The sequence below is a fragment of the Anopheles arabiensis genome, chromosome 2 (assembly GCF_016920715.1).
Source record: "Anopheles arabiensis isolate DONGOLA chromosome 2, AaraD3, whole genome shotgun sequence".
Classification (NCBI taxonomy): domain Eukaryota; kingdom Metazoa; phylum Arthropoda; class Insecta; order Diptera; family Culicidae; genus Anopheles; species Anopheles arabiensis.
The window spans coordinates 36,998,882-37,022,960 of record NC_053517.1 but is presented as its reverse complement, the minus strand read 5'-3'; the positions used below and the strand labels follow the sequence as shown (position 1 = coordinate 37,022,960).

General features: G+C 46.6%; 1 protein-coding gene and 5 non-coding genes across 7 annotated transcripts; 3 read left to right on the top strand and 3 right to left on the bottom strand.

Moving 5' to 3' along the window:
• The first annotated feature begins 4,331 nt into the window (after window positions 1–4,331).
• Window positions 4,332–23,868, top strand: LOC120908705 (rootletin). Of its 2 annotated transcripts, none has more exons than XM_040319993.1 (11): window positions 4,332–4,785; window positions 14,654–15,411; window positions 15,488–15,653; window positions 16,183–16,392; window positions 16,476–17,225; window positions 17,317–17,468; window positions 18,375–19,056; window positions 19,268–20,138; window positions 20,213–20,398; window positions 20,474–22,931; window positions 23,020–23,868. In XM_040319993.1, exons 1-11 carry the CDS (start codon window positions 4,777–4,779, stop codon window positions 23,117–23,119), a joined length of 6,342 nt encoding a protein of 2,113 aa, XP_040175927.1. In that variant the 5' UTR covers window positions 4,332–4,776; the 3' UTR covers window positions 23,120–23,868. The 2 variants fall into 2 exon arrangements, with proteins under 2 accessions (XP_040175927.1, XP_040175926.1); XM_040319992.1 differs by lacking the exon at window positions 4,332–4,785 and adding an exon at window positions 14,460–14,559.
• LOC120899237 lies at window positions 13,578–13,684 on the top strand. Its single transcript, XR_005739040.1, has one exon. It is a non-coding gene; the product is annotated as a U6 spliceosomal RNA (small nuclear RNA).
• Trnar-ucg lies at window positions 17,582–17,654 on the bottom strand. The gene has a single exon. It is a non-coding gene; the product is annotated as a tRNA-Arg (tRNA).
• Trnah-gug lies at window positions 18,216–18,287 on the bottom strand. The gene has a single exon. It is a non-coding gene; the product is annotated as a tRNA-His (tRNA).
• Trnag-ucc lies at window positions 19,111–19,182 on the bottom strand. Its single transcript has one exon. It is a non-coding gene; the product is annotated as a tRNA-Gly (tRNA).
• Window positions 23,869–23,980: 112 nt separating the features above from the next.
• Window positions 23,981–24,052, top strand: Trnah-gug. The gene has a single exon. It is a non-coding gene; the product is annotated as a tRNA-His (tRNA).
• The last annotated feature ends 27 nt before the right edge of the window (window positions 24,053–24,079 follow it).

The following is a 24,079-nucleotide window of genomic DNA, read 5'->3' as shown; positions in this document are numbered from 1 at the left end:
GAACTTCCACTCATTCTAAAGGTAGCGTCAAAATGGCCCTCAACAAGGTTGATTGTGAAGTTGATTGTGAATGCGGTCCGCGAACTGAAAAGTTTGGAGACCCCTGATCTATATATTGATAGATTCTTTATAGCCATAAGCAATCACAACATGCCAAACATGCCATGTTTGTTGACTCCAGGGAAGCGATTTGCAACCTCTTTGCAAAGCACTTTTCCGATGTGTTTCTTAGTCCTTTAATCAATTCGGAGGCGATATAGACTGACAATTCTAATGTTCCTAGTAATGTTTTTACAGGGTTTTCCAGGGATTCTCATAATTGTGGGACACTTCCTTGACTCTTTCATGTGGGAAGTGCATATCGTATGATGGAAATTGGACTCTATGGCACCCTTTTCTGACAGGATCCTTGGAAATTCCTGGTAGAATTGTTCACCAAGGGTGCTATAGAGTCCAATTCGCATTACATTAAGTTCATTTCACGTAAGAAAGAGTCCCAAAGCTATGAGAACTCCTGGAAAACCATGTAGCGTCGATTCGATATATTTCGATGTTGATCTTAATGAACGTACGCTTGGCGATCTTAAACCTTCCTTCTCACCTGGCCCGGATGTACTACCGGCCTCAGTGTTAGTTCGGAGTGTTCAAAGGCTTTGGCGATCTCGTTGTACAAATTGTTTCAATTATCTTTATCTTCTTCTCAGTTTCCGACTGTTCGGAAGACTGCTTGGTTAATACCAATCTATAAAAAAGCATCGAGAATGTTGTTTTCGAATTACCGTAGGGGTTTCGGTTCCGGTGTGCATGCAGTAAAGCTTTTGAATCAATTGTGCTACAATCTCCGCGTTCCTATTTAAGCCCTCAACAACATGGATATATGCCTGACCGTTCTACCACGATTAACCAGTTCTGTCTAGAGTCCTCCACGCTGGAAGCTGATCTAAGGGTGGTGTCGTGTATCAGGGCTTTAAGGCAGCATTTGATTGTTCCCACATCCCTTGTTTTTGGCTAAATTTTCAAATTTGGAGTTCTCATCTGTGATTGTCAAGGCTTATAGGGAAAAAAAATAATGACTGTGCGTCGGATGAATTCTAATAATCTTCTGGAGTACATCATGGTAGAATGCTTAGTCCTCTTCTTTTCCTATTATATCTTAATGATGTTAGTTTGATTCTACCTGCAGACAATCATCTTCTTTACACAGACGATCTTAAACTCTTTTATTGCTCTTTTATTACCTCTATCTCTGATTGTTTTCTTTTTCAGTAACTATAGCATTCGTTATCCCAATGTTGTGTGGCAAATATGCTTTCTCTGCGTTCCGAGAAATGTATGCATCACTTTAATTCGAGAAACTTTCCTCACATCGATGTTAATGTCTCTCTTTCTCCCTTTCGTGCTCGTCTTGCTACGTTGTCTGTCACCCATCCATCTTTTCTATGACAGTTTTACATTTTTTCTTAGTCTATGACACTTTACTTAAATAAAGAATAAAGAATAAATGTAATTTCACGGATAGCACCAACTATCTCAAAGAACAAATCCAATGCAACGCCGTACCATCAATTTTGTTCACCACGGTTTGTATTGGCAGATGAAGGTTACTTTGGGGTACTTTGTGGTAGGATTAAAGTAATACGAAAAGTAAAAAAAACTACAGTTCAGCTCAGCACCTCAGAACCATTATTCAACCCAAATTTACGCTTTTCCATCACACATTTCGCTGCTCCACACTCTTTAACCTAATGTATGCACGAAATATCACCATACACTACGCAACCTTATGGTGGCTGATCGATCATGCATTCGGGTTCATCAAGTAGCGATATTATTATCATGCCTTTATGCCAAACATCCCCCTGCACGCAGGATACGCTTGTTCGAACTTTTTGCTGAGGGTTCGGCCTTGCCAGCTTATCATGTGTGCCTCTTATAGCTGCAAAGCTGCACCACCTCCCGCAAGCCCGTTTATGGCCGTGCGGCTCGTCCCATTTTCTTTCATCCACCAGCAGAAAGATTGAAGAATGACGTCTTTCTCTCCTCAGCACGATCGTTGGAGAACATTCTTGCTACAACACAAAAACAAAAAAAGCGAATCGAAAAAAGGAAATTCGATTCAGCATATCAATGTTTTTGGGTCGTACTTATACAAAACAAAGCTCTGGCATATACACCGTATCGCGGGTACGCGCGTATCGTCCACCGTCAGCCCCACCAGGCGTCCCCATCGAAGCCAACCATAAGGAAGCGTAGTAGCAAGTGTGTACCGCGCGAGTATGTGTTCTTCTCTGCTGACACGTTTATGCGATTTTTTATGTTTTTATTGCGTGCATCGAGTAAACGCAAAACAGTCGGTTGGCTTCCCATCCGTGTACGAAAGGACGAACTCCCTTTGTTACCGTAAGCGAAAGCCAATTGCTGCTGCCAGTGGGCAACCGATTGCAAACGATGTGCTAGTAAAATAATAAACATTTTACGTCGATCGTTTCCCTAATGGACAAAAAATGGGCGGAACCGATCGCTGGTGGACTGTAAAGCTATGTGAGGAAGAGGCGAATCAAACTGCCATTTTAAATCAAGCTCATGTGTTGCTTTGATTGAAGTCATCGTATAAATTCGAACCTATCGATTAAATTTCCAACCAAGTGTTCAATATCTTGTCCGATAAGCTTTTACCGGTGCTTTTTATTACAAAAAAAATGGAACATTACAATCAATCTCCCCAAAGTAACGCAAACAACACTTCAAATGTACAGCTGTACTTAATCGCCTGGAACTCTCTCTTGACACGGGCACCAAGAGGGCAATGCTGCCGGGGCGTCTGACCTGTGGCCGAATTGAGTTCAACCAACCGACATCTACACCGTCAAGTCACCGGACAAGTCGTCGAACTCGCCGAAAACTTTAACGTCCCGCCGTAGCAGCTTGTTTTTATTATGCTTGCCAATGGAGTTGGACTATGTTTTTTCGTTTTGTTTTGCTGCTTTTGCGAGTCTAGGCTTTTGCAGTCTAGCATCACACAACCGCTACAATGTTAAGTACCGAACAGGCACACACACACACACACGCCCGAACGATTACAGGTACCGGCGACCAGGGGGGGTCCTACGATCATCTCAAGACCGTGCACCGTATGTTTTCCCATCTTTTCCTCGTCGATCGCAGGCTCGGTAGAAAGTAGGCTCAAGTCGTTGACACAGATCATGCTGCTGCGTACAGTTTGGGGGGTTTGTCATTCTGGAGGCAGGTTTGGCTCGTTGATAACACACAACAGCGCGTTTTGGAGCAGAAACACCATTTCGCTGGAATTGTGTGTGGCGAGAGTGCGATAGAGACAAGACCACATTCCCGCACCCGTGACGGATGTGAAACCAACCAGGCACCACCAGACGACAGCGTCATCGATCTAGTAGGGAATGCCAGCCGTGTTGTTATCTGCTGATTCATCATCATCACCTTGGAGCTTTGCTCGACAAAAGAGTCCCGGTTGCTGAGGACTAGGTGTTACTCGTTTGACCCAGTTCACCTGGCGGGGTTCAATTCCGATACACCAGTCTTTTCTCAGTCATCATCGGACCTTAGGGAGTGATAGCCAGCGAGTTTCCAGCAAATTCAAGCCATCTCATCAGTTTCTGTTTATTTTCAATATCGAAACCTTTAAACCTAAATGCATTTGTGGCTGTAACAGTTCTCGGGCGAAAGTTGACATCCCTCAACCACGTGGTCCTTGCGTCCTACACTTCAGGCTGCAGTAGTGACGGTTAAAAGTTTCTAAATTACTTTGCAAACACGTTGCCTGTGTGCTAACTTCTGCTTCCACTTGTGTGTGCTTCCGTATAGCAACCCATCCACACGGAAGAAGAAACAATTTGTTTGGGGGTCACGTGATAATCTGGCCTTCCCATTTTTCACATGTGAAAAATGGAATTCCACTCACGGGAAGCGAAAAATCACGACCACGGAAGTGGCAGTGTTGCCAGCACGCACCCAACCGTCGCGGTGGAATCCGCCTCCCAAGCAACAGCAGCAGTGCACAGGTTGTCAACACACTCCGCTACCCCAGTGTCGGCCGTCGGTGCCCGTTGCCTGGAACTCGTCGGCCAGCTCGTGGCACTCGAGACACGGCGCATGTCACACGGCACCAGCGGCAGCACGACCGGAGACGGCCCAGTGAACGTATCGTTGGTTGAAATCGGCGATCTATGCTTCGCTACCAAGGTGAACGATAAACAAATTATCTTCTGCACCAGGCAACGGCGGCCGTGCACCAAAACGGGGGTGAACAGTGGCCACCAGGATGTTAGAAAAGGGCCTGGTTCGGTTACGGGCGGTTCAGTTCCTCGTCAGTTGTCAGCCGGAGCGGATCGGCAGCCTCGAGCAGAAGTCGTAGCGTCGTGCAGCAGTGGTAGTGGTAGTAGCGGTGGTAGTAGCAGCAGTGCGGCGGTAGTAGCTGTTAGTGTTAACCGGTCCGGTGAGCTAGTGGATAGTTGGTTCCTAGCGGACGGCAAACATTGGCTACGGGCGTCCGACGAAGCGGGTAGTGTCGACGATAGTGCGGCAACGGTGGCCGCCCAGTGGAGCAGCAGGGCCGGCAATCTCGACCGGAACGACGATCCGGGTCCGGCGGTTAGACTCATCTTCGACGACGGTGGTACCATCAACCGACGGACGACGAAAGCTGGTGGTGGAGCTCAGCAGCAGTTGGAACAGTTTTGTGTCAAGTGCCGTGTGTATCTGTTCGAGCATTTCGCAAAGTTTCGCAGCAACGTCGGCGTGATGTCACGCGTAAGTTTTACAACGCCAAAAAAATCAAGTTCTTTAGCACATTGTGGGTGATGAGTTTTTTTGGTGTAGTAAGTAAAAAGGTGCAGAACGCACACACTATTGGGCCATGTTTTGTGATGATGGATTTGGCTAGAATTGATCGATCTTTCTGATGTGCAATTATGTACGGAATTTGTCAGTAGTTAGCTCTTACAACCCGAACCTGTTCTACACTTGCGATGTATCCTAGCACGAATGTGCCACTAAACGACCCGCAGACATGATACTCAGCCCAGCCACATCGGCCAACGGTAGGCCAGATTTTGCGCCGTTTATTGAAAGCCTTACGGACAAACTGCGAACATGCCCCTGCACCGTCCGTGACTGCGTACGTGTGTATGTGTGTGTGTTATGTGTGTGCATGTATTGTGGTATCGATTATCAACCTCCAACAACTCGAAGACTTCCTGTCGGAAACTCCGACCGCAAAGGGGTTCACACAGCAGATAACCGATGGTGTGCAGCTCCTCGGTGCCCCAGGTCACAAGATATGCGGCCTGCCCGGTATCTACCATAAGCACACATGGCGGCAGCATAATTTGTCGATGAGTTTAGATGGGCGGCCGGTTGCATCATCGGTTGGTGCGTTTCGATGGGGCAATGGGCGCTCTCTCTGTGGTTCGCAATTGGTGGAGTAGGTGGTGGCGGTGCTGCTGCCCGCTGCTGCTGAACAAAGTACAATTCAGTAGTCAACTGTCTTCGGACTGTAGATTGCAGTCGTGTGAAATGGTGCAATTACGATGTTCATTGACTTATCGATTTGTAGTGGCTGCCCCATAAGTTCCATATGTTCTAATCGCATTTACTATAGGAATGGCATTTCGAATACAGTTCGATCCGCATGAGAGATAATTCTGTTCTGAGACCAAACTCAATATGGCAGACTATCAACGATTCATATTACGCAGATCAATACCAATACGCAACTCCATGGAATACTCCTTGGCGTTTATAGAGAGATTTAATGATGTTATACATGCTGAATTGAGCGTATCCGGCGAACAGGAAGATATCGATCTGAGATATGGACCTAATTGTTTGATATATTTTGTCTTTCTCTGGCTCAATTTGTCCTGATCATGACAAATTATTTTAAAAAGTTAAAAGTTGGACTTAACAACATGCCCGTCAGGAGTTCAAGCCCCAAATGGACCGTGCCGCCATACCTAGGACTTGCCTATCCTGCTATGGGGAGGATCAATAAGTCACTGAAAGCCAAGCCCACAAGTAGTAGTGGTACAGGCAAGCCTTGACCGATAACGGTTGTTGAGCCAAAAGGAAGAAGATTGTAAAAGGTTTTTATAAAGGGTTTAAAATAAATTAGGGTCACTTTCTTAAAACTCTTTCTTGCGAGAAATGAACTTTATGTGAATCGGACGCTACGGCATCCTTTTTGGCCAGACCCATTTGGAATCCAATAGGAATTTGAAATGTCATATGTAGCTGCCGTAGAGTCCAATTTCCGTCTCAAAAAAGTTCACTTCCCTTAAGAAGCGGTCAAGAAAGTGTTCAAAATTATGAGAACCCCTGAAACCCCCTGTATAGCGTCGCCTGATCAGCATGTAATTAGCACAGTTAGTACATTTGAAGATCTCCTTATACAAAACGAAGTAAGAGGTGACGCTCACGTTACGCTCACGTTACGCTCATAGGTGAAACGATTGCTCACTATAGGATCTTCCTTCCACGAAAAAGTTACTCACTATAGAACGGTTTTGCTAACCAACTATGGGTGCTTGGATGATTTTTATTTCTTTGCGGTGTTTCCATTCTCCGAGGCAACAAGCAATGGTAGAGTGATTGAATCATTCATATATTCAGATCAAAAGACATCATTGTTTTCTTCTACACACGTGTTGAAAGTGTATCAATAATTATCAAATTATTCCCAGTGATTCTAAATAATTATGTGGTGGAGATTCTACCTCGCTCCATCCGTTTTATCATGCGTAGTAGTGTTTTTTGTGTAGTTCAAAACGTTTAAATAAAAAGACTTGCTTAGAACTATCATGTACTTGCTTCGAACCATCATCCAAGTGCAGTCAAATGCTTGCTTGAAAGGATTGCCAAATCGTACGCTATGAACGTTTAACAATTACAATTTTTCATTTTACATTAACCCAAAAATTCGTGGTACCATACAATATATTGAAACAATCGGAGCTGCATAACTAGGACTAAGTGAACAACTTTAAAACATGCATATAACAGGTTCATATTTCCCATGGATCGAGCCTCCATTCGCAGATTGTTAGATAAGGCTCAGTACGAGTTGTGTTAAATTTAAAAAAAACTGAATAATTTAATTTTAATATTTCATCATCCATCCATCATCCATTGAAAGTATATATTGCAGGAAAAATAATTTTATGGTCCAACAGTGGCATTACAACTGAACTGCACTATAAAACTGAAATGAACTGCAACTCCTACTGGGAAAAGTAATGGGACAATAATACACACGGAATAAGGACATTCCTGGGTCAGAGGTTCTTTTTTATATGAGCACATGTTGAAGCAACAAGGTTAAATGAAGTTAGTTTAATTGTTTTTATTAGAGTTAAGCACTCTTCAATAGCTTCAATGGTTGCTAATGATTGGTTGGTTGTCATATGAACATATCATGACATTTAATAGTAACTATTCCATAAGTTCAGAATGACTAAATTAAATTTTCGTATGTCCTATATGGTTGAGAAAATGAATAGTCAAACATCTTCTTCTTTGCCACTACAACCGTTGTCGGCCAAGGCCTGCCTGCGCCACACCGGGGCTTGGTTTTTAGTGACTTTTTAAACCAACAGGATAAACCATAGCAGGATAATAGTCAGTCATACTGGAAGTTGAACCCATGATTGACATGTTGTTAAGTCGTTAGAGTTGACGACTGTACCACGAGTCAAGCCGATAGTCAAACATACTGAGAAATAAAGCGGACCACGATTGGTAATATAATGGAAACACTATCATTTGTAAATATGACAAAAATATGGAAGGGCTATAAACCGGGATCAGAATAGGATGGAAGCCTGTACCAAGATAGCAACACGGTCATAAAAAGTAGCAGTTAATAGACATCCAAAGAGAGCAGGATTACTTATCTACATATTTGCATGAAAAAATTTAAATGTGCCCTGCAGTTAGTATACACGTCTTAGGATCTGTTGCGGAAACCTGCAACCGGGCCAAATTAACTAGTACTTAACAAAAGAGGGCTTGAAAAGTCACTTGATTTGAATGATTGAAGCTGGTAACCATGATAATTATAAAGATGTTTCGGTAAAGAATTTGGAAGCAAAGTTTGTGATAGATTCTACAACTAAATTTTTCTTTTGCGTGCTGGTTTTCCTGGATCTGTTGTTCAAATCCATGTAATCTGTTGCTTATTAATCACTCCCAGTAACTATATTTTACAAAATGTTCATAGGAGTTGTTTTGAGAGCGTTTCTCAGTACGTAATGATTGATTAAAGTACTGGGCAATAGAATAGCTGCCGAATTTCATCACATTTCATAACGAATTACTACCCTTACATTACCCCATATATTTGCGGGCAACTTATTATCACATCGACGTGTCCAAACACCAAACAGGCACTATACTTTCAATATTCATCCATCTATCGCGGTTTTGAAACAAGCAGCTCATTTGTTTATTACATTTTGCTGCCCACGGTGTACGCTAAAAGAAAGCACCAAGAAACAAGAAATTATTATCATCCGCCGGCAACAGGGCAACGAGCCGACAGAGTCACCCAAAGGTGATGGTAACGTAAAGCCGCGCTTTCAACTTCCGGACACCGGTAAAAGAATAATATTTTATAACAAATATTTTCGTCTTTTCGGCGGCATGCACGGGTGATTAGAGGCATGATGATGGTGTAGGAGGACCAGAAATAGAACATTCATCTGGGGCGCTTTTGAGCTGCTGATGCTGATTGCGTAGCACTCTCCATACCCGTCTCAAGGAAGCCTCTGCAACGAAACTGCAGCACACGTTTCACAAATGCACGTGCAGATGGGACAGATGAGCCGAGCACAACGAAGTTATCACGTGCTCTAGAGCGTGTGGGAGTACAACTTTTGTTAGAACCGAACCGTCTACGATTGGTAACAGTGGCGTTTCTCGCAAAGTCAAGCATCAACGTTCAAAGTCCAGCTCGTTCCTTTGCTTGAGCTTGAGATGATGTGTACGCTTTGCCAAGAGTTTTAGTTTGTTGATGTTATTTTGTGCGTGACTGGCGGTTTCATCAGCCACAGCCTCAGGCATCTTTCGAACCGGTTCGAAGCGGTTCCAGCAATTGGCTGATAACGCGTACCAACAAACACACACACGTCCAATAATACTCCTAAGCAGTAGACGCTTACCATCGGAAGGCGCGTGATTAGACAAACAAAATCATCCCCCCTGATCCTCTACCCGGCGGGAAAGCCGCTCTATTCTATTGTGGCGCAAGACAAAGTTTAAAATTGATCCACCAAAAGCGGGGCTGGCTCCACCTGTTGCGGATGGACGGGTTAAAACGTCAATTTTTCAACACGCTTAATGCAAAGTGAGGGCCCCTGTCAGCAAACTGTCAGAAATGTAATCCGCTTGCCTTCCCCGAACGTCCGGAAAACGGGGAGCTCTCGGGCGGGCCTGCTACTCCCTTGGTGCTACTGATGTTCAATCGGAATTGGCCTATTCTTGGTGTGCGTTGGGGGATACCCAATGTTCCTGTACCTGGGGTCGCAAATTCCATTGCAATTTGTACTACTTCTACACGTTTTGGTCCTGTCAGCCCCTCAGCCCCCCTAGTGGGTGGTGTTTGGGCTTCGGGGGGACTCGCGATGATTGCTTTTTCCGTTCCGCGTACGGTGGCACGCGATGTTGTGTGTATCGTGCACTAATTAGCGGACAGTGGTGCAAAACCAATCATTATTTCATCATGCTCATCATTCGTGTGTGTGTTTGTTTGTGAATCCACACGTCCTCCCCCTGTCCCAAAGCGTGCAAAACCGATTCAGGACATTAATGCCAGCAGAACACACTACTGTTCCTTGTAGGCGATAGAGTGTTGATACGGTTTAAATTTGAAACAAACGGCTTCCACTGCAACTCCGCCTATGTGTGTGTGTGTCGGTGGTTTTCAGGGTAAATCTATTTACCGAATTAGCCCATTTCCGCACTACGATAGTGTACGGTAAAGTGCAGAGGCAAAGGCAATGGTACAAAACTTTGCAGACGCCCCAAGGCTCTAATCGATGCAAAGCAAAGTTCGACATGATGATGTAACAGTAACAGTGGCAGTGCAATGTAAAGCGGCAGGTTATTGCACTGCCAAACGGGAGTAGTTGCAAATCTCTCTTCCACAATGGGAAAACAAGCTGGAAGAGTATTTTGAGCATTTTGTTAGGCGGGCTGAAGGTAAAAAGGTTAGAATTGAATCGTTGTAAGATTCTCATACGTTGGAACTTTTAATATTTTAGCAACACGACACAACCGTTCTAAAAGTGCAAATATAAATATTGTTGGCGTTTAGGTAACTGTATTTACATTCGGACATAAGGCGGCTACTTAAGCACCTTCATTCATTCAAGGATATACGAGAACCCAGAGGAATAGAGTAAACTCAATTATTTATAAATTTCATTAGTATCATTAACTTTTTTTAATTGGATTGAATTGAAAATGTTTAATTTCTAGTGCATTCCACCGAATGTCAGATGTAAATAAATGAATAAAAAATCATAAATTTGTATTGAAATTAGTGAAGAAAATGGGTGTTTTACGAAATCTAATGATCCTAAAATATTTCAATAACAATGTACCTCGAAATGCAATTTCACATTGAGCCTTTTACCGCACCAGCAAGAAACGTTAAAGTAATTGGCTTTTAATGATCAATTTGAATGATTCACGGTGTATCACAAGGATAACCCTTCTCAAACCAATTAAACCGAGTTTCCGAGCGAGTACTATTCAAACTAAAGACAAACATAATTGCTTCACAAAACCGATTTACTCTGCTCACCTTGCCTAACGGAAGTAAGGTTTTCAACGAAATTTACTCCACTTTTATCAAGCACACCGGTGGCTTCATCATCAACCTACAGCCGAGAATCATTGCCAAACATACCGCTCACTTTTGCGTTTCCGATCCTTCGCATTTCCTAGGCGCGTTATCGATCAAATTTTGCGCACCCGCTGTCCCGATCTAATTCCCCAAAGGGCCGCATCCTCTCATCCCCCCTCATCCGCCCTCCCGGCGTCTTCGTTTGCGTTCTCACCGCGCGCACTAGCCTTCTGTCCTACATACTGGGACCGTTTTGGTTACTCCAAAAATTTCGATCTCACAAAACTTTTACTACTTCGGTAGGTGGGGATACGATGGGAGAGAGGGGGGACTAAACCCGGTACCACATTCATTTGGTGTGTGTGTGTTTGGGGTGAACAAATAGTAGAGAGTAGAGTTGCGCGCTAAAGATGGATGAGGAGAGGTTAGTAGTTTGGCCATAAATCAAAACCACGGCACAGGGAGGATGGCGGAGGGCGATGTGTCTCTATGCAATGGTGGGAAACGGATTCGGTTCCGTGTTTGAACACCGTAGTGCCGGATAGTGGTGAACAAAAAAATCACGAACCAACTTGCTCATCGATAGATATTAACCCACCAAATGGAACACGCGACGCATGATTTGTGTGTGTGTGTGTGAAATCGTTTTGACAATTTCCCGAATTTACTCGTAGGTGAAAAAAAATTGAAATAGAGAAAAAATGGTTTTGAGCCACAAGCACAACACCCCCCCCCCCCCTGCTCAGCAGTCATCATCGAAACCAATCCGAATGTGGTGGCACTAGAGTTCGCAGCCGTAGTACGTAAATAAAATCGTATTACTTCCTGCAATACATGCCTTGCCTTGCCCGGCTGAAGCGATGAAGATCCGTTCCTTCGCGTGCAAAACAACGAGGAACCGATCCATTTTGCCTCCGCTGTTCAGATGGGGTAGACCTATCATAAATAATCATAAACAATCTGGCATACCCCCTCCGGCAAGCCCCCGTTTTAATAAAGCCCGTAAACAAGTAAATAAATAAGTGGAAAATTGTGCGAACAGAGAGGAAGGAGCTGCTGACTCCACCACCCTTACGTGGACGACTCACTGGCGCTGCTGACTGTCTGTCTCTCTGTGGAGTGCAAGCTTGCGTTCCTTCTTGTGTACAAAATATTCCGAATTTTTAAAAGCAGCCGCCAACATCTGGATGACAAAATTCGTCGACTCGCACTGTTCCGCGTACAGTGCCCGGAATATGTTATTTAGTACACCGTGATGAGACCGACCACCCAAAACTGTTGCCCATTTATTACCCCCAATGTGCACACGCGCACCCCTTGACGACGCGCCTAGTAGGCCTTGCGTTCTAAAGAGTCTTTGTTTTTCCATCACCTTCCACACATTAGTATGGCTGGGTGGTATCAACGGTATATTGATATAGGAAAACGAAAAGGTTTGTTTGATTGGACTTACAGCAAGCCGCAATGTGAGGGGGACGGGTAGAAGGGAAGGTATTTTATTGACTGTGTACACACTACCACCCTATGGTAAAAGGGGTAAAAATTCGTTTGTGTACCTTTAGTATGCATTTGTGGTGATGAATTGTGGACGTTTTCTTCTAAACTATACCATTCGGGGGCACAAGGGGAACAATAAGATTCTAACTAAAGACAATTTTATTAATTGTATTTTAAATCTTATGGATGTAAAAAGAAAATCCACAGAGAATGGATGGGTTCTCGATCCCCACCCCCCTTGCTCTTCTACATTTAGAATCCATCACTGCAAACACAAATCAAACATGCCCTTCGCTGCTGTACCCCATGCTCGCGCTTGTACAGTAAATAAGTTACTCTCTCATCAGCATAGAGTATAATGATTAGCAATCGGTTGCGTAATTGTGCATGTGATCGCCGCGCAACGGAACACTACTCCACCAGTACCTGGCTGGCGTGCGCGCGTCGCACGGACAGAACCACGCAACGATCCGTGACTGATTCGTTTTCAAAACAACGTGGCAAACAATCACCCCCGGACGCCTTTTTATTTTTTTCTGTTTTTGTTTTCGCTTTATACCATTTCTGTGTTTTTGGGGGGTTTTGTTTTGCGTATCCTGATAGAGTGTGTGAAATAGCAAATAGAACTTTATGTATGTCCTTCAATTCTATTTTGTACACGCATTATCTTGCTCCACAACCGCAGAACTTTCCGGCAGTGATGGACAAGGCCAAAAATCCCAACTCGTCATCAACAGCGAACGACGACGGTTCCAAAGTTCGGCAAAACTATTAACAAAAAAACAAACAAACCAATTGGCTTATTAATGTGTAGTAATGGGAGATAGAAATCCATTAGTCAGTTTCCATCCATTTCGTTTTGCTTTGCGCTATTGAAGCAATAATAATCGTATGAAATTAAAATGACAACCGTGGTAATTTGCTGATTGAGAATGTTTACTCACCGCAAATGCCACCCCACATATACCGAAGGATATATGGACGTTAGTCCTGCCACCGATAACCGTTCGTGTTTTTCATCGTGCAGGTACACACGACTGTGGTACCTTTTAGCCCTTTTGTATGCGTGCGCTTGAAGGGTTTATCGGAACCTTACAACAGCTGTAGCTGTACGGTTTCGTGTGGCTTCTAACGTTATCCATCGCTAGAAGTGAAACGAGCGTGCGTAGGTATATATATGAAATGGAGTTGCTCTCTGCTTGTCCTAGCTTCGGCTGGACATATACTAAAATTGGAACGATACAGAGAAGATTAGCATGGCCCCTGCGCAAGGATGACACGCAAAATCGTGAAGCGTTCCACATTTTTTTGACACTTTTTCATTCCTCCTGCTTCCTTTCACGGCACCATATGATATGATTGTAAATGCTTGAATATTCCTTTTATTTTACAACAAACCAACGTTTAGTTTTGCTGTTTTTAGAAATACATTATTTAAGCTTCACTATATCTTTGTAATATTGCCCACATATATATGGTATGGAACTATATCCTCTGCGGGTTTTTACATAGATCTGCTGATTACAGTGATGTTTAAGTATATTCTCTATCCTACACACACACTCTCTAATAGATTGCGCTTCACAATGCCGGTTCAGATCGAAATCAAAAACACAAATGTGTCTCTCTCCCTGGGTCGACACGTGTCCTCGAGTGAAAGTGTGCAGCCAACCATGACCAGCACTAACACTACGAGTGCGCTGCTCTCCCACGATGCAGCAGAGGGGTCTTTCTAGCCCCCTATACACCTGATTTACAACGTGTGGTCATTTCCCACCCTCTTGTGAAGCGTATTTCGTGACGTCATAATTATTCACCTGACCACATGCCACAGACCGCCCCGCTACTATGCTACGTAGTGTTGTGGCTGCTCTTGTCTCCTACCTTTTGCAGAGGTCCTTTCGATTCCGAGTGTTTTGATATCGATTTTTCCCTCCGTTGACCAAAACATGACCACCCTTCTCACAGAGACAACCACATTTTTGGTTAGCCGCAGTTGCCAAACACGCGCACGAAATCATTACGGACAATGTCCAGGCAACTTGTGCGGCAGCTTTACACCGGCAGTCTTGTCGTGGATGGTGGTCAGTGCGGATGAAGTCTCCTGGGCAAGTGCTGCGTGTGCCTTACTTTTAATCTTGTTCATTGTGTTTTTTGCAATGAAAAAAGCAGTTTCATTTCAGGTTGTTATTTTTTTTATATATTTAAAATAGTGTTGCATGGGTTTGAACGAAATCATCCAATGTTCTCCTCGTCTCTCGTCATGTTTCATTACAGTTGAATGGTAAAGATTGTGCTCCGAGCCTAGGATTGCGGCACTCGGAAGGAGGCGGTGGTGGTGGTGGGGGTAGTGCTCTAGCCGATCGCTCCAAGAAACCGTTCTCAAGACCGTTTAACAAGAGCCGGCTGCAGCACGAACCGTCGTCAACAACCACTGGTGGAGGTGTAAGTGGAGCAGGCGGCCCGCCAGCAACAACCGCTAGGATGCCGTCCAGCACGGGAAGCAGCAGTGGACCACCGAGTGCGGCTGACACGAGCGCACTCATTCGTCAAAACAACGAGCTGCGCCACCGGCTCCAGGAAGAGGCCAACAACTATCGGCGCCGGCTAGAAACGTACAAGCAGGCGCAAAACAACCAGGCGGCTCTGGTGAGCCGGCTACAGGCGAAGGTATTGCAGTACAAACAGCGCTGCTCGGATCTGGAACAATTGCCACCGAGTGCTGGTAGCTGTTCGGGTGGTGGTGGTGGAGGTGGACGCTATGCTGGAGGGTCTGGAAGTCGCGAACCTTCGCCCGGATCAAGACATCTGCATCATGCACACCATGCTCCGTCACCGCCTCCATCGGCAGCGGGTGGTGGTGGTGGCGGTCCCATCTGTACCGATGTGACTGGGGGGCCGCTCAGCTTGCCCTCGGCATGTCCGGTAGCGCGTGAACGCGCTCGATCACGATCCCGGTCGCAGTCACCGTGCCGGAAGTATTCCGAGGGATCACACGACGAAATCCGCCATCAGCTTGACGAGGAACGACGACGGTAAGTCAGGTGTTGATGTGTTGTGGCCAACTGGCCCATCAATTAAAAGCTAACTAGTCTATTTTGTCTATAACAGTTGCGAAAAACTACTGGTCGAGAACTCCTGCCTGCGACAGCAGTTGGAGGAGTCTCATCGTACCAACGAAGCATTAACGAACGATCTCCAGAAGCTTACCAACGACTGGGAAAGCTTACGTGATGAACTGTTGAGCAAGGAGGACGAATGGAAGGAGGAAGAACAGGTAGGTTGTTTTGTTGCTGTTTTTTTTGTATTACTGGCCTCGTCCGTTAGAGATTCAATAGGCGCGAAACCGTACAACAGTTTTACCCTCATGTCAGTGTGCTCACTCTCTCACATGTCCAGAAAGAGATAGCAGAAAGGGTGAGAGCGAGCAGGGCAAGATTCCGCGGAACTACCCCGTTTTTTATTTATAGAACACATACTGTGCCATGCTTTCATGAGCAGTGAGAAACGTGCGTTAGGGCAATGTATCGCTAGCGCGGCATGTGGTAGATAGTAGAGATGGTTGTGAAAGAGTGCGTATGGGCAAGGAAATGATGATGGTCGCGTTGCGCAAGCGAACGATGCTTGACACCGGCAGACCAACCTATTATGTTACGACAATGTGTCGGCATGGGTACAATCTGATCCTTCACTTTCTAAAGAAATATGTTGTCATACCATATTACAAACTATACATGTAAAATGTGTCTCACATCGTTTATGAAGCTGGAATTGTATCTAACCTCCATAATTTCAATCACTACAAGGCTTTCAACGATTACTACAACAACGAGCACACGCGACTGCTCAAGATGTGGCGCGAGGTGGTTCAGGTACGACGGATGTTCAACGAGATGACGTCCACCACCAAGATGGAGCTGGGACGGATGCATCTCGAGCTTTCCGGTACGGTGCGAGAAGTGTCTGGCGCTTGCAGTGGCGTTTCCGTCAATCTCAAGCAATCGTCCAAATTTGAGGTAAGCTCGGCGTTTTTGTGTTTTTTTGTTTGTTGTTGCCTTCATCCTGATCTAATGCTCTCGTGCACTACACCACTGCTCAGGAGGCCCAACAAATGCACATTGAGCGCGAAAACATTGAACTCAAGTCGCAACTGTCCGAGCTGCGGCTGCAGTTCGAGGCGGCTAAGCAAGAGATTGGCCAACGGGATCAGCGGCTGCAGCAGATGGCACAGGAGCTGAAGCTGCTGGACGATCGCTACACCCAAGCCGACAGCCAGGCAGCCCAGGCCCATCGCATGAACGATGAGCTGGAACGGCTGCAGGCTGCACTGCGCGACATAGCCCATGCCGTGGTGCAGGATGCGGAAACGAGTGCTTCCGCCGACATGGGAGGTTGTGGTGGTGGTAGTGCCGGCGAAGGGGGGCAACACCATCTTCACCTCTCGCAACCAATCGTTTCGCCCGGAGTGGCTCCTCGATCGCCCAAACGTGCGTCTGGCGGGATGGCCGGAACCGGCGGCAGTCTGCGTGCGTCGCAGGCATTTGCCGAAGGGACGATTTCGGCGGTCCAGGCAGCGCTACACAAGTACCAGCTAGCCATCCACGATCTGCAGGTTAAGCTGCAGACGAACAACGACGCACTGAAGGCCACCCGGAAGCAGTACGACAGTTGCGAGCATGCACGGGACACGCTGTCTGGGAAGGTTTCGGAGCTAACGGAAAAGCTCGACTCGGCCAACCATCAGCTCTCGGAACTGTACAAGGAGCGGGACAGTCTGCAGAAGACGCTGGATGGTTTGCGCTCGGATAAGCACACGGTTGAACGGGGAAAGGCGGAACTGAACTCCATCGTAAGTTGTGTTTCTGGTTACAGAATGTTTAAATGGTCAAGGGCTTAAATCAGAGGGCTTAAAAAATACGACACTTTATTTTACAAAACAGGTCGATAGTTTAAACACCGATTATGAGAAGCTACAGAACGTCAATAGTAAACTGCAGAAGATGTACGATGCGTTAGAGGAGGAGAAAAAGATGATTGAGCTGGAGCTGCAACGTGTGCATAAAGATAAAGATATTCAGGAAATGAATTTGAGGTAAGTAATATGCACAAAAAATAGTACAAAAAAGTCTACGAGATGGTGGTGTGCAATCATGGCTATCTAAACCCCATAAAGCTGTAAATAAAAGCAAAAAGTTTCTGGGTGTTCGACCGTGACAGGACTCGAACCTGCAATCTTCGGATCCGAAGTCCGACGCCTTCTCCATTAGGCCACACGGTCACTTGGAAGAGGGCGTCTTAAACGCATACAGAAACTCTAGCGACCTCTTTCTCTTTGGAGTGTCATGTAATTTTCTGAGCGAACATATACCCTACATGACACGAAATCAACAGTTCGCACTGTACTTTTTGGACGATTTATTAATACTTATTTTGTTCATTCATTTACAACAAGCTTCAACACATTTACGTTTGCTCAACAACGTATTGAAGGTGCAGAAGATCTTCCAACTACAATTTATTGTAAAATAATATTTGCGTGTCCATATGCACAAAAGCTGACTTTCTAAATAGTTTTATTTTCGTTAAATTATGGTTGATGTATTTAGAAATTAAGATATTAAGGTTATATTTATCACCTTAACAATCCTCTTTATTGGTCAATTAGCTATTTATTTCCCAAGTTGACTCAATCTAGATGCAATTAGTTTGCAATCTCCGTTTATGTGAAGCGTCATATTAAAAAAAGCAGCTTCTTGCAAGAATAATGACCTAGCTTTCTTTGGTGCAAAAAACATCGTTGCCTCTGTTTCCCTCCGTGACAGTGTGCGATGTGCGACACTGCCGTGACCAGGATTCGAACCTGGGTTACTACGGCCACAACGTAGGGTCCTAACCACTAGACGATCACGGCTACGAGAACGAGATGGCTGAGGGCTCGCCCTACACCCTTTTGAACTCTTTGTCTGTCTTCCCTACTCATTTTTTTTACCCTTTGTAGAGCGGAAGAGGAACGATGCAGCCGGCTGCGCGAGGAAACCATAACCCTTCGCGAAGAGTTGAACAAACTGTACCTTTCTCGCGATTTGCTCGAACAGCAGCGCATTGAATCGGACGGGTTGTTGAATATGCTCGAGAAGCAGAAACTTGAGTTAGAATTCGAACTAGATCGCGTAACTGGCGAACGTAATGAGCTACACAGCACCCTGGAAAAGCGTACCAACTCTAACGAACACCAGGAGCAAGAAATTCGTCAGCTCAAAACGACCGTGGCGCAACTAGACGAAGAGCGGGGCAAATTGCGTGCCCAGTCAAGTGACCAAAGTGCGGATTTGGCCTCACTCAAGAAGGAACTCATCAGTGCTGAACAGGCACGGCTTGATCTCGACTCAGAAAAGTTGGCCATCAGCGAACGGTTGAAGTGCCTCGAGATGGAAAAGGACAAAATTGAAGCGGAACTAAGCTGTGTGGCTCGCGAGCGCAATGATCTCAGCAATCAGCTTGCAACTATTTCACGCAAAAAGGAAACAATCGGCGAGGAAGTGATGCGTCTTCGGCAGCGGCTGGAACAGTCGAACGAGATGAACGGCCGGCTGAACCGCTCCCTGGAGGAATTGGTGAAGGAGAGCGAAGAAAAGACGGTCACAATCGAAGGACACGAGAAGGAGCTGCAACGACTGCAGGTAAATATGCTGCTCTGTCTAGAGATGTCGGTACAAAAGAAAAAAATGTGTTCGTGCGTCGGCCGGGAATCGAACCCGGATCAACTGCTTGGAAGGCAACTATGCTGACCATTACACCACCGACGCGCTTGAGAAAGGAGGGCCACCATACCCTTTTTGTTAACTATGCCTTTTTTTTCTTCCTTTTTCTCCCTTTGCAACTCTCGTCTAGGAACAACTTGCATCGCTGCGCAGCGAAAAGGAATCCTTGGAAGCCGTGCTTTTCGACACGAACACATCGCTCGAAGAAGCTGAAGCCAAGAAGGATGCTCTGGAGCGCGAAAATCAAGATCTGCTCATCAAACAGGAATCGCACAAAGCGCTAATTGCTCGGCTCAACAAAGACCTCGAGAACGCGGAACGCCGCGCACAGGACATTAAGATACAGCTGACAAATGCAGCCGCTAATCAGGAGGCCGAATTCCTGCAGAAGCTCTCGAATCTGCGCACCTTCAGCGAGGAAAACATTAAAAAGCTCAATGATGAGAAGGAGCAGATTCGTCAATCGCTGGAAAAACGTATGCAGCAGTCGCTCCAAGCGCTAGAAAGCGCCAAGGATGCCGAGATTCGGCAGCTACGAGAGCAGTTTGAAACATTGCAGCTACACTTGGATGCGCTGAACCAGCAGCACGAGGAAGTGATTTTACGGGCCGAGAACGAAAAACAGCAAGCACTGCTGATTGCTCACCGGGACAAGCAGGCAGTAATCGAAAAGCTGGAAGTCACGGCGCGCGAACTCAAGAATGAGTTGGAGAACGGTGACCGCTTGAAACGGGAGATGGCCGCGCGGCAGGAGAAGGACCGTACAACGATCGGGTGCCTGCGGGACGAAGTCACCAAGATGCGCACCAAGGCCGAAGAGGCGCGCATTCGAGCGGAAGAGGAAATGAATCGACTCGAGGTGGTGGCAGGATCACTGCGTGAAGAGAAGGAAACGCTGCTCAAGGATGCAGAGGAATTGAAGGTTCAACTGCGCCTGTCCGAGGACCGTTGTGATGCATTAAACCATCAGCTGCAAGATACCCATCGCAAACTAAAGGAAGGTTAGTTGGGTTACGTTTAAGGATGTATTTTTGGTTTCCATATCAATAAAGCGGACCTGTGCTTTCGTTTTCAGCTGAAAATAGCACAGATGCTACTAGGAAGGATCTAACGGACACGAGACGGACACTGGCAGACAGCAACATTGAAAGGGACAAGTACGCCAACAGCAACAAAGAACTGCGCGATCACGTGAAACGTGTTGAGGAACAGCGTCGTCAACAGGCACGCACCATTGAGGATGCTCTGGCCAAAATTTCTTGTAAGTAGTACCCCCGGTAATAGTAATACAGGTGGAGATGGTAAAATATACCCTTTCTGTTATCCTTTTCCGTAGCTCTTGAAGAAACGCGCAACGGACTGGAGCAGGACAAGGTGCGCCTGCAGACAATACTCAAAGAAACCGAAACGAATGTCACAAAACTGAACCAGGAGCTGTCCAATGCTCAAACAGACATAAAAAAGTTCCAGACGGACACGACCCAAAAGGATGCCTCGGAGAAAGAGCTGCAGGCCCGTCTGGCAAACGAAGGCGAGGAGAAAGAACGTGTGCTGGCGGAGCTACACCAGATCAAGAAGCAGATGGCCGACCTTGAGGGTACGCTGTGCGCCACACGCCAGGAACTTGGCCGAGCGCGTTGCAAAGCGAACCAGGACGAGCATCGGTTCCATCAGCGCGAGCAGGAACTGTGCGCTCGCAACGAGGAGGGCCGTGGGCGTGAGAAACGCCTCGAGGACCAGAAACATAACCTGGAGGTGTGTCTGGCCGATGCGACACAGCAAATCCAGGAGCTGAAGGCACGCCTCGGAGGTGCCGAAGGACGCGTCCGTGCACTCGACGAACAGTTGGTACAGCTGGAGTGTCAAAAGAAGGAGGTTGAAAACAAGCTCAGCTCAATCGGGCACACGTTGCGGCGTATTGCGGGCATCCAGATGGACGGATCTGTCAGTTTGCCCTACCGTCTGATGAGTCCGTCACGTCGCTACAGTCCAGCGCGAGGTGGTACCGGTGGTCGTTCGGAAGGTGGTGAACATCATCATCATGACCGACACCATCACGGGCACCATCATCATCACCACGGGCATGAGACACGCAGTCTGTCCGGTGAGAACGTGCTGATCGATGTCGATCCGGAAATGGTACGCAAGGGCGTCCGCTCGCTCATGCAGCAGATTGCGCACATTGAGCGCGAGCGGGATGATTTTAAGGTGCAGCTGTGTACTGCCCGCAAGCAGCTACAGGAAGGTAGCGATGCACAACTGCGTCTCGAGACGAAGATCAACAAACTGCAGCAACACGTGCGGGCAGTGCACGAGGACAAAACCAATCTGGAGGCTCGATTGGCACAGAAAACGAGCGCTTTACAATCGACCGAAGAGACACTTCGCCAAAAGTCGGACGAACTGACGGCTTTGCGTGAAAAGGCTACCCAGCTCGAGCAGTCGCTGACGAGCACAAGCGAGGAGCGAACGCACCTGGAGGAACGGTTGGACAAATGTCGTCAGTCCGGTGCGCGGCTCGAGTCGGACAAGCGCCACCTGCAGGACGAACTGGCTCGCACGGAAGCCCGTGCCACCAAGCTGGATCTGCAACGAGTCGCTCTAGAGGGTGACATACAGCGGCTGCAGATGGCAATGCAGGAGAAGGATTGTACGGTGCGCAATCAGCAGGAACGGTTGGAAAATCAGCAGCGCTCACTGACCCAGCTGGAGGATCGCTGCGTAGCGCTCAAGAGTACGGTCGATCAGCTGAAGGAGCGGCTACAGGCAGCGGCCATCACCGAAACGGAATTGCGCGGTGAAATCAGTGGCCTGCAGCGGCACAATGCCGACCAGAGCCACACGTTTGCGCTCGGCCAGGACAAGCTGAAGCAGCTGCAGAAGACGCTTAGCGGCAGTGAGAACGAACGACGTGTGCTGGCCGAACGTTTGGACGCTGCCCAGCATACAATTAACGAGCTGCGCCGTAACCAGCAGGCCTCCCAGGACAGTACAACACGGCTGCAGGAGCAGCTCGCCGAGTGTGAGGTGCAGAAGTCGACGCTCGAGAGTCAGCTGCGGCTTGCGAAATGGAATCAGGAAACAAGCGAACAATTGGCAGCCACGGGAGGCAACCTTGGCGGTGGCAGTGGTGGTGTTGGTGGCAACACATCCGGTGATCAGGAGCTTACTCGCCAGCTAATAAGTTCACAGCGCGAACGTAACGAACTGCGCAACAAGGTGGAAGCACTGAACGAGAAGATCCGCACACTGGAACGCGATCAGCAGCGTCCCGCCGGCAAGTACGATCGGTCGGAGAAAAAGTCGGGTGAGTACGACTCAAACCGGATCGAGTCGACGACGTACAGCTGCGGTTTGGATCATGCGCAGCTCGAGCAGGAGGGTCGCGAGTTACGCATGAAGGTACGCCGCTTAGAAACACTGCTTGCCGAAAAGGAGGCAGAGTTGGCAAGATCGCGGGCAAAACTGCTCGAATCACCCAGCAAGGCAAGCAGTCTGGGTGGTGGTAGTGTCGGTGCGGACGTCGAGCGGTACCGAAGCGCTCAGGTACAGGCCGAACGATTGTTAGACGCGCGAGAACAATCGCACCGGCAGCAGGTCACCCGGCTAGAGAACCAGATCGCTATGTTGAGGGAACAGCTGGCACAGGAAGCGAAACGACGCCAGCAGTACATATTACGTAGTTCGCGCGCTGGTAGAGAGATGCAGCAGTTGCGACAGACCATCGGAGATTCGCTGCGCAATGTAGCGCAGGATCCACTAGACACGAGTTTGCTGGAAAGTGAGGCACGCCGGTAAGTAGTCTTTGCCTGCTCTACACTGTTGTTTAGAGCGTATGGTGCAATAAAGTTACATATTATCTTTTTTTCTATTATCCTTCAGACTGGACAGCGCTGTATCGATGAGCTTGCCGCCAACTACGTCCGCTACTGGTAGAGGAAGAGGAGAGTACGATCGCAGTCTTAGTCCTACGTTTCGTTAGTAGCACTTGACCAGGAATACTTCCCATATTACACATATATACACTGCCCCCCACACGTTTTAGTGGCAAATGGCCAAACGACGACTACACAAAGTCGTTTGCAATAGCGTCGTTTTCGACCAAACCAAACGAAAGTGGCCCAATCGAAACGCCATTTTAACGTCTAACCTATCCGTCCATCATCTAACTTAGATTAGAAGCTGCGTATCACCTTTAACACCATGTCGCTTTAAGTAGAAACGTTTGATCTCCGAGAACTAGTTATCCAAACTTGAAACGTTAGGCAAGGTGGACCCATTAACATAAAAATAATAATCGATTTCGAGCAATCATTTAAATGCAAACCAATGCTTTTAACAGTTTGCAGTGATTACAGTACCCAACACTGCACGGGAAAATAAGAATCATCAAATCGTACGCAAAAGAATACATATTTAGAATAAGTACAGCCACAAACTGCAATGAACTAAGGGTTGTAACGGATATCGTTATGAAGATCTCATTATCATGAAACATAGTCAGGTGTTAGGGAGCATTCGCGAGGAGAGTAATTAAATAAAAAAAACACACATCAGCATTGTCGCTTTAAATCACAATTTTAACAATCAACAGAATTGTTCCTCTAGCGTGTAAGTTTTGGCTCCGTTTAGGACAAAAATAACCCCCATTAGCTAATCATTTTTGACCGACCGATTGTCGCGCATATGAAAATCAACATGAAATAAAGTACTTCTTTTAATCAAAGGTAACCGTTTCAATGTTAAATCGCAGAATAGCAAATAACCGTTCCAGATGTGCTTTGAGAAAAGGTGTTGAGTTCTAATGGGTATCTAATCTCGCCTGTCCTAACAACACTCAATAGCCGTGATCGTCTAGTGGTTAGGACCCTACGTTGTGGCCGTAGTAACCCAGGTTCGAATCCTGGTCACGGCAGTGTCGCACATCGCACACTGTCACGGA

What these genes read in the sequence shown, in the direction of transcription:
- LOC120908705 (XM_040319992.1), top strand. Translation starts at nt 14,536, where the DNA reads ATGAAAAAAGCAGTTTCATTTCAG. An exon ending in AGCAATCGTCCAAATTTGAG is followed by an intron (nt 16,393 to 16,475) that starts GTAAGCTCGGCG and finishes ACCACTGCTCAG; the next exon opens with GAGGCCCAACAAATGCACAT. An exon ending in AGGAGCTGCAACGACTGCAG is followed by an intron (nt 19,057 to 19,267) that starts GTAAATATGCTG and finishes ACTCTCGTCTAG; the next exon opens with GAACAACTTGCATCGCTGCG.